The sequence below is a fragment of the Ambystoma mexicanum genome, chromosome 7q, assembly GCF_040938575.1.
Source record: "Ambystoma mexicanum isolate Mex_15411 chromosome 7q, UKY_AmexF1_1, whole genome shotgun sequence".
NCBI lineage: Eukaryota > Metazoa > Chordata > Amphibia > Caudata > Ambystomatidae > Ambystoma > Ambystoma mexicanum.
Window position 1 is genome coordinate 1,168,574,713 of NC_090941.1, and position 9,264 is coordinate 1,168,583,976.

Genomic DNA, 9,264 nt, shown 5'->3' on the forward strand with positions numbered 1-9,264 from the left:
GGCACGGGTGAGAGAGAGAGAGTACTTGAGACCCCAAGTCTACAGACGAGACATTGAAAGAGGAGTAGGGTTCAGTAGCTATGATGGAGGCAAGGAACCACTCTGAAGATCAGGGCCACTCCACCTCCAGGCCTGTTGAAAGAGGAGTAGGGTTCAGTAGCTACGATGGAGGCAGGGACCCACTCTGAAGATCAGGGCGACTCCACCTCTAGGCCTGTTGAAATAGAAGTAGGGTTCATTAGCTTTGATGGAGGCAGGGACCCACTCAGGGAAGATCAGGGCCACTCCACCTCTAGGCCTGTTGAAAGAGGAGTAGGGTTCAGTAGCTATGATGGAGGCAGGGACCCACTCTGAAGATCATGGCCACTCCACCTCTAGGCCTGGTGAAAGAGGAGTAGGGTTCAGTAGCTATGATCGAGGCAGGGACCCACTCTGAAGATCAGGGTGACTCCACCTCTAGGCCTGTTGAAAGAGGAGTAAGGTTCAGTAGCTATGATGGAGGAAGGGACCCACTCTGAAGATCAGGGCGACTCCACCTCTAGGCCTGTTGAAAGAGTAGGGTTCAGTAGCTTTGATGGAGGCAGGGACCCACTCTGAAGATCAGGGCCACTCCACCTCTAGGCCTGTTGAAAGAGGAGTAGGGTTCAGTAGCTATGATGGAGGCAGGGACCCGCTCTGCAGATCAGGGAGACTCCACCTCTAGGCCTTTTGAAAGAGGAGAAGGGTTCAGTATCTATGATGGAGGCAGGGACCCACTCTGAAGATCAGGGCCACTCCACCTCCAGGCCTGTTGAAAGAGGAGTAGGGTTCAGTAGCTATGATGGAGGCAGGGACCCACTCTGAAGATCAGGGCCACTCTACCTCCAGGCCTGTTGAAAGAGTAGGGTTCAGTAGCTTTGATGGAGGCAGAGACCCACTCTGAAGATCAGGGCCACTCCACCTCTAGGCCTGTTGAAAGAGGAGTAGGGTTCAGTAGCTACGATGGAGGCAGGGACCCACTCTGAAGATCAGGGCGACTCCAACTCTAGGCCTGTTGAAATAGAAGTAGGGTTCATTAGCTTTGATGGAGGCAGGGACCCACTCAGGGAAGATCAGGGCCACTCCACCTCTAGGCCTGTTGAAAGAGGAGTAGGGTTCAGTAGCTATGATGGAGGCAGGGGCCCACTCTGAAGATCAGGGCCACTCCACCTCTAGGCCTGGTGAAAGAGGAGTAGGGTTCAGTAGCTATGATCGAGACAGGGACCCACTCTGAATATCAGGGTGACTCCACCTCTAGGCCTGTTGAAAGAGGAGTAGGGTTCAGTAGCTATGATGGAGGAAGGGACCCACTCTGAAGATCAGGGCCACTCCACCTCTAGGCCTGTTGAAAGAGGAGTAGGGTTCAGTAGCTATGATGGAGGCAGGGACCCACTCTGAAGATCAGGGCCACTCCACCTCTAGGCCTGTTGAAAGAGGAGTAGGGTTCAGTAGCTATGATGGAGGCAGGGACCCGCTCTGAAGATCAGGGCCACTCCACCTCTAGGCCTTCTGAAGATCAGGGCCACTCTACCTCCAGGCCTGTTGAAAGAGTAGGGTTCAGTAGCTTTGATGGAGGCAGAGACCCACTCTGAAGATCAGGGCCACTCCACCTCTAGGCCTGTTGAAAGAGGAGTAGGGTTCAGTAGCTATGATGGAGGTAGGGACCCACTCTGAAGATTAGGGCCACTCCACCTCTAGGCCTGTTGAAAGAGGAGTAGGGTTCAGTAGCTATGATGGAGGCAGGGACCCACTCTGAAGATCAGGGCCACTTCACCTCCAGGCCTGTTGAAAGAGGAGTAGGGTTCAGTAGCTATGATGGAGGCAGGGACCCACTCTGAAGATCAGGGCCACTCTACCTCCAGGCCTGTTGAAAGAGTAGGGTTCAGTAGCTTTGATTGAGGCAGAGACCCACTCTGAAGATCAGGGCCACTCCACCTCTAGGCCTGTTGAAAGAGGAGTAGGGTTCAGTAGCTATGATGGAGGAAGGGACCCACTCTGAAGATCAGGGCCACTCCACCTCTAGGCCTGTTGAAAGAGTAGGGTTCAGTAGCTTTGATGGAGACAGGGACCCACTCTGAAGATCAGGGCCACTCCACCTCCAGGCCTTTTGAAAGAGGAGTAGGGTTCAGTAGCTATGATGGAGGCAGGGACCCACTCTGAAGATCAGGGAGACTCCACCTCTAGGCCTTTTGAAAGAGGAGTAGGGTTCAGTAGCTATGATGGAGGCAGGGACCCACTCTGAAGATCAGGGCCACTCCACCTCCAGGCCTGTTGAAAGAGGAGTCGGGTTCAGTAGCTATGATGGAGGCAGGGACCCACTCTGAAGACCAGGGCCACTCCACCTTCAGGCCTGTTGAAAGAGGAGGAGGGTTCAGTAGCTATGAAAGAGGTAGGGACCCTCTCTGAAGATCAGGGCCACTCCACCTCCAGGCCTGTTGAAAGAGGAGGAGGGTTCAGTAGCTATGAAAGAGGTAGGGACCCTCTCTGAAGATCAGGGCCACTCCACCTCTAGGCCTGTTGAAAGAGGAGTAGGGTTCAGTAGCTATGATGGAGGCAGGGACCCACTCTGAAGATCAGGGCGACTCCACCTCTAGGCCTGTTGGGTCTGGGTTTTGAGAGGATTTTTTAGCCCTCAGAAAGGAGAGTGTCCAGAGCAGTGACAGAACTGGCATTGAACCACGTCTCAGTAAGCGCCAGGACGTCAATGTCAAAGTCTTTGAGAAGGAGACAGATGTTAAGGGAGTGTGACAGCAGAATGAGAATTCTGGCACCTTTGAAGGTTTTCCGAGGGGGGTACCGGGGCGTGATACTCCCATCGGTGGTGGTGGAGAGGTAAGGTAAGGGGAGAGTAAAACGGGCTGCCAGGAGAAGGGAGGACGTTTATGAGAGAGGGGAGGAACTGAAGATTAGGCTGAGAACCTTGGACCATGATAGTGCCAGAGCAGGGGTCGTTGCTAGGGGGGGGTGAGGGGGCTATAGCCCCTGATCTTTTGGTTGTAGCCCCGGATAGAATCTCAGGAGCTACAGCCAAAAGACTAGCTAGCCCCCAGTCCCAAAAGTTCCGACACCAGAGTAGCCCCGGGTCTTTTCCAGACCTAGCAACTCCCCTGTGCCAGAGTGATAGACATTAATGATACACATGGAGGATGAGAAGTAACCCAGATGTTCCTCCCACCTAGTGCCACCATTAATGCTTGAGAAGACTAAGTGGAGAGTGTGGAGACCAGATGGGAGGTTCATAGGTCAGGGGAGGGGACAGAAAAAGGGATGCCAGTAATAGTATGCCTGGAAGTAGCTTTGACGTAGGTGTCAGCAACGGGTAGGCCTGGTTTAGAGGCCAGGAGAGGTTTTTCCTTCCAGACCTTGTGAGAGAGGTAGGATAGGTGAAAGAGTAGCAGTTGGAGTAGATAGGGGAGATAGAGAGAGCCATAGGAGTAGCGTGGAAGATAGAGGGACAAAGAGGGGGAGCTGCACAATGCACAGGTACTCACCAAGGGGCCTAGAGGCCTGGCAGGTACATAAAAGTGTGTGCAAAGGATGGCAATCGATGTACAGATTCAGCAGCACACCCACATTCGATTTTCAAAATGAGTACTAAATGCAGCACAAAAAGGGGAATGCACAGAAATGCAGCACACAAATGGGAATGCACAGAAATGCATGACATAAAGGGGAATGCACCGACATGCAGCACAAAAATGGGAATTTACAGAAATGCAGCACACAAATGGGAATGCACAGAAATGCAGCACACAAATGGGAATGCACAGAAATGCATGACATAAAGGGGAATGCACCGACATGCAGCACAAAAAGGGGAATTTACAGAAATGCAGCACAAAAAGGGGAATGCATAGAAATGCAGCACAAAAAGGAATGCACAGAAATGCAGCACAGAAATGGAATGCACAGAAATGCAGCACAAAAGAGGAATGCAAAGAAATGCAGCACAAAAAGGGAATGCACAGAAATACAGCACAAGAGAAATGTGCAGATATACAGCACAAAAGGGGAATGCACAGAAATGCAGCACACAAAGGGGAATGCACATAAATGCAGCACAAAAATGGGAATGCACAGAAATGCAGCACAAAAAGAAATGCACAGAAATACAGCACAAAAAGGGAAAGCACAGAAAGGCAGCACAAAAAGGGGAATGCAGAGAAATGCAGCACACAAATGGGAATGCACAGAAATGCAGCACACAAATGGGAATGCACAGAAATGCATGACATAAAGGGGAATGCACCGACATGCAGCACAAAAAGGGGAATTTACAGAAATGCAGCACAAAAAGGGGAATGCATAGAAATGCAGCACAAAAGGAATGCACAGAAATGCACCACAAAAAGAGGAATGCATAGAAACACAGCACAAAAAAAGGGAATGCACAGAAATTCGGCACAAGAGGAATGTGCAGAAAGGCAGCAAAAATAGGGGAATGCACAGAAATGCAGCACAAAAAGGGGAATGCATGGAAATTCAGCACACAAAGGGGAATGTACAGAAATGCAGCACAAGAGGAATGTGCAGAAATACAGCACAAAAGGGGAATGCACAGAAATGCAGCACACAAAGGGGAATGCACAGAAATGAAGCACAAAAAGGGAATGCACAGAAATACAGCATAAAAAGGGGAATGCACAGAAATGCAGCACAAAAAGGAATGCACAGAAATGCAGCACAGAAATGGAATGCACAGAAATGCAGCACAAAGGGGAATGCAAAGAAATGCAGCACAAAAAGGGAATGCACAGAAATTCAGCACAAGAGGAATGTGCAGAAATACAGCACAAAAGGGGAATGCACAGAAATACAGAACACAAAGGGGAATGCACATAAATGCAGCACAAAAAGGGGAATGCACAGAAATGCAGCACAAAAAGAAATGCACAGAAATACAGCACAAAAAGGGAAAGCACAGAAAGGCAGCACAAAAAGGGGAATGCAGAGAAATGCAGCACACAAATGGGAATGCACAGAAATGCAGCACACAAATGGGAATGCACAGAAATGCATGACATAAAGGGGAATGCACCGACATGCAGCACAAAAAGGGGAATTTACAGAAATGCAGCAAAAAAAGGGGAATGCATAGAAATGCAGCACAAAAGGAATGCACAGAAATGCAACACAAAAAGGGGAATGCATGGAAACACAGCACAAAAAAATGGAATGCACAGAAATTCGGCACAAGAGGAATGCGCAGAAAGGCAGCACAAATAGGGGAATGCACAGAAATGCAGCACAAAAAGGGGAATGCATGGAAATTCAGCACACAAAGGGGAATGTACAGAAATGCAGCACAAGAGAAATGTGCAGAAATGCAGCACAAAAGGGGAATGCACAGAAATGCAGCACACAAAGGGGAAAACATAGAAATGCAGCACAAAAAGGGGAATGCACAGAAATGTAGCACAAAAAGGAATGCACAGAAATGCAGCACAGAAATGGAATGCACAGAAATGCAGCACAAAATGGGAATGCAAAGAAATGCAGCACAAAAAGGGAATGCACAGAAATACAGCACAAGAGGAATGTGCAGAAATACAGCACAAAAGGGGAATGCACAGAAATGCAGCACACAAAGGGGAATGCACATAAATGCAGCACAAAAAGGGGAATGCACAGAAATGCAGCACAAAAAGAAATGCACAGAAATACAGCACAAAAAGGAAAAGCACAGAAATGCAGCACAAAAAGGTGAATGCAAACAAATTCAGCGCAACAATGGGAATGCACAGAAATGCAGCACAAAAAGGAATGCACTGAAATGCAGCACGGAAATGGAATGCACAAAAATGCAGCACAAAAAGGGGAATGTATAGAAATGCATCACAAAAAGGGGAATGCACAGAAATACAGCACAAGAGGAATGCGCAGAAATACAGCACAAAAAGGGGAATACACAGAAATGCAGCACAAAAAGGGAATGCACAGACAAGCAGCACAACAAGGGGAATGCACAGACATGCAGCACAAAAAGGGGAATGCAAAGAAATGCAGCACAAACATGGGAATGCACAGAAATGCAGCACACAAAGGGGAAAACAGAGAAATGCAGCACAAAAGGGGAATGCACAGAAATGCAGCACAAAAAGGGAATGCACAGAAATGCAGCACAAAAAGGGAAATGCACAGAAATGCAGCACAAAGAGGAAATGGCAGAAATGCAGCACAACAGGAGGAATGCACAGAAATGCAGCACACAACGGGGAATCACTGAAATGCAGCACAAAGAGGAAATGGCAGAAATGCAGCACAACAAGGGGAATGCACAGAAATGTAGCACACAAAGGGGAATCACCGAAATGCAGCACAGAAAGGGAATGCACAGAAATGCAGCACAAAAAAAAGAATGCACAGAAGTACAGCACAAGAGCAATGCGCATAAATGCAGCACAAAAAGGTGAATGCAAAGAAATTCACCCAACAATGGGAATGCACAGAAATGCAGCACACAACGGGGAATCACTGAAATGCAGCACAAAGAGGAAATGGCAGAAATGCAGCACAACAAGGGGAATGCACAGAAATGTAGCACACAAAGGGGAATCACCGAAATGCAGCACAAAAAGGTGAATGCAAAGAAATTCACCCAACAATGGAAATGCACAGAAATGCAGCACAAAAACAAATGCACAGAAATGCAGCACAGAAATGGAATGCACAGAAATGCAGCACAAAAAGGGGAATGCATAGAAATACAGCACAAAAAGGGAAATGCACAGAAATACAGCACAAGAGGAATGCGCAGAAATACGGCACAAAAAGGGGAATGCACAGAAATGCAGCAAACAAAGGGGAATACACAGAAATGCAGCACAAAAAGGGAATGCACAGACAAGCAGCACAACAAGGGGAATGCACAGACATGCAGCCCAAAAAGGGAATGCACAGAAATGCAGCACAAAAAGGGAATGCACAGAAATGCAGCACAAAGAGGAAATTGCAGAAATGCAGCACAACAAGGGGAATGCACAGAAATGCAGCACACAAAGGGGAATCACTGAAATGCAGCACAAAGAGGAAATGGCAGAAATGCAGCACAACAAGGGGAATGCAAAGAAATGCAGCACACAAAGGGGAATCACCGAAATGCAGCACAGAAAGGGAATGCACAGAAATGCAGCACAAAATAAAGAATGCACAGAAGTACAGCACAAGAGCAATGCGCATAAATGCAGCACAAAAAGGTGAATGCAAAGAAATTCACCCAACAATGGGAATGCACAGAAATGCAGCACAAAAACGAATGCATAGAAATGCAGCACAGTAATGGAATGCACGGAAATGCAGCACAAAAAGGGGAATGCATAGAAATGCAGCACAAAAAGGGAAATGCACAGAAATACAGCACAAGAGGAATGCGCAGAAATACGGCACAAAAAGGGGAATGCACAGAAATGCAGCAAACAAAGGGGAATATACAGAAATGCAGCACAACAATTTAATCACACAGACAAGCAGCACAACAAGGGGAATGCACAGACACGCAGCCCAAAAAGGGAATGCACAGAAATGCAGCACAAAAAGGGAATGCACAGACAACAGCACAACAACGGGAATGCACAGACCTGCAGCACAAAAAGGGGAATGCACAGAAATGAAGCACAAACATGGGCATGCACAGAAATGCAGCACACAAAGGGGAAAACATAGAAATGCAGCACAAAAGGGGAATGCACAGAAATGCAGCACAAAAAGGGAATGCACAGAAATGCAGCACAACAAGGGGAATGCACAGAAATGCAGCATGAAAAGCAGAATGCACAGAAATGCACCCCACAAAGGAATGCACAGGAATGCAGCACAAAAGGGGAATGCACAGAAATGTAGCACACAAAGGGGAATCACCAAAATGCAGCACAGAAAGGGAATGCACAGAAATGCAGCACAAAAAAAAAGAATGCACAGAAGTACAGCACAAGAGCAATGCGCATAAATGCAGCACAAAAAGGTGAATGCAAAGAAATTCACCCAACAATGGGAATGCACAGAAATGCAGCACAAAAACAAATGCATAGAAATGCAGCACAGAAATGGAATGCACAGAAATGCAGCACAAAAAGGGGAATGCATACAAATGCAGCACAAAAAGGGAAATGCACAGAAATACAGCACAAGAGGAATGCGCAGAAATATGGCACAAAAAGGGAATGCACAGAAATGCAGCAAACAAAGGGGAATACACAGAAATGCAGCACAAAAAGGGAATGCACAGAAATGCAGCACACAAAGGGGAATCATGAAATGCAGCACAAAGAGGAAATGGCAGAAATGCAGCACAACAAGGGGAATGCACAGAAATGCAGCACACAAAGGGGAATCACCGAAATGCAGCACAGAAAGGGAATGCATAGAAATGCAGCACAAAAAAAAGAATGCACAGAAGTACAGCACAAGAGCAATGCGCATAAATGCAGCACAAAAAGGTGAATGCAAAGAAATTCACCCAACAATGGGAATGCACAGAAATGCAGCACAAAAACAAATGCATAGAAATGCAGCACAGAAATGGAATGCACAGAAATGCAGCACAAAAAGGGGAATGCATAGAAATGCAGCACAAAAAGGGAAATGCACAGAAATACAGCACAAGAGGAATGCGCAGAAATACGGCACAAAAAGGGGAATGCACAGAAATGCTGCAAACAAAGGGGAATATACAGAAATGCAGCACACAAATTTAATGCACAGACAAGCAGCACAACAAGGGGAATGTACAGACATGCAGCCCAAAAAGGGAATGCACAGAAATGCAGCACAAAAAGGGAATGCACAGACAACAGCACAACAACGGGAATGCACAGACCTGCAGCACAAAAAGGGGAATGCACAGAAATGAAGCACAAACATGGGCATGCACAGAAATGCAGCACACAAAGGGGAAAACATAGAAATGCAGCACAAAAGGGGAATGCACAGAAATGCAGCACAAAAAGGGAATGCACAGAAATGCAGCACAACAAGGGGAATACACAGAAATGCAGCATGAAAAGCAGAATGCACAGAAATGCACCCCACAAAGGAATGCACAGGAATGCAGCACAAAAGGGGAATGCACAGAATTGCAGCTCAAGAGGAATGTGCACAAATGCAGCACAAAAAGGGGAATGCACAGAATTGCAGCACACAAAGGCGCATGCACAGAAATGCAGCACCAAAAGGAATGAACAGAAATGCAGCACAGAAATGGAATGTGCAGAAATGCAGCACAAAAAGGGGAAGGCACAGAAATGCAGC

General features: G+C 47.2%; 1 protein-coding gene across 1 annotated transcript; it reads left to right on the forward strand.

Annotated features, from left to right (window-relative positions):
• Positions 1 to 7,963: 7,963 nt before the first annotated feature.
• On the forward strand, positions 7,964 to 8,866 carry LOC138528244 (axoneme-associated protein mst101(1)-like). The gene has a single exon (XM_069639699.1). It carries the CDS (start codon positions 7,964 to 7,966, stop codon positions 8,864 to 8,866), a length of 903 nt encoding a protein of 300 aa, XP_069495800.1.
• Positions 8,867 to 9,264: the final 398 nt, after the last annotated feature.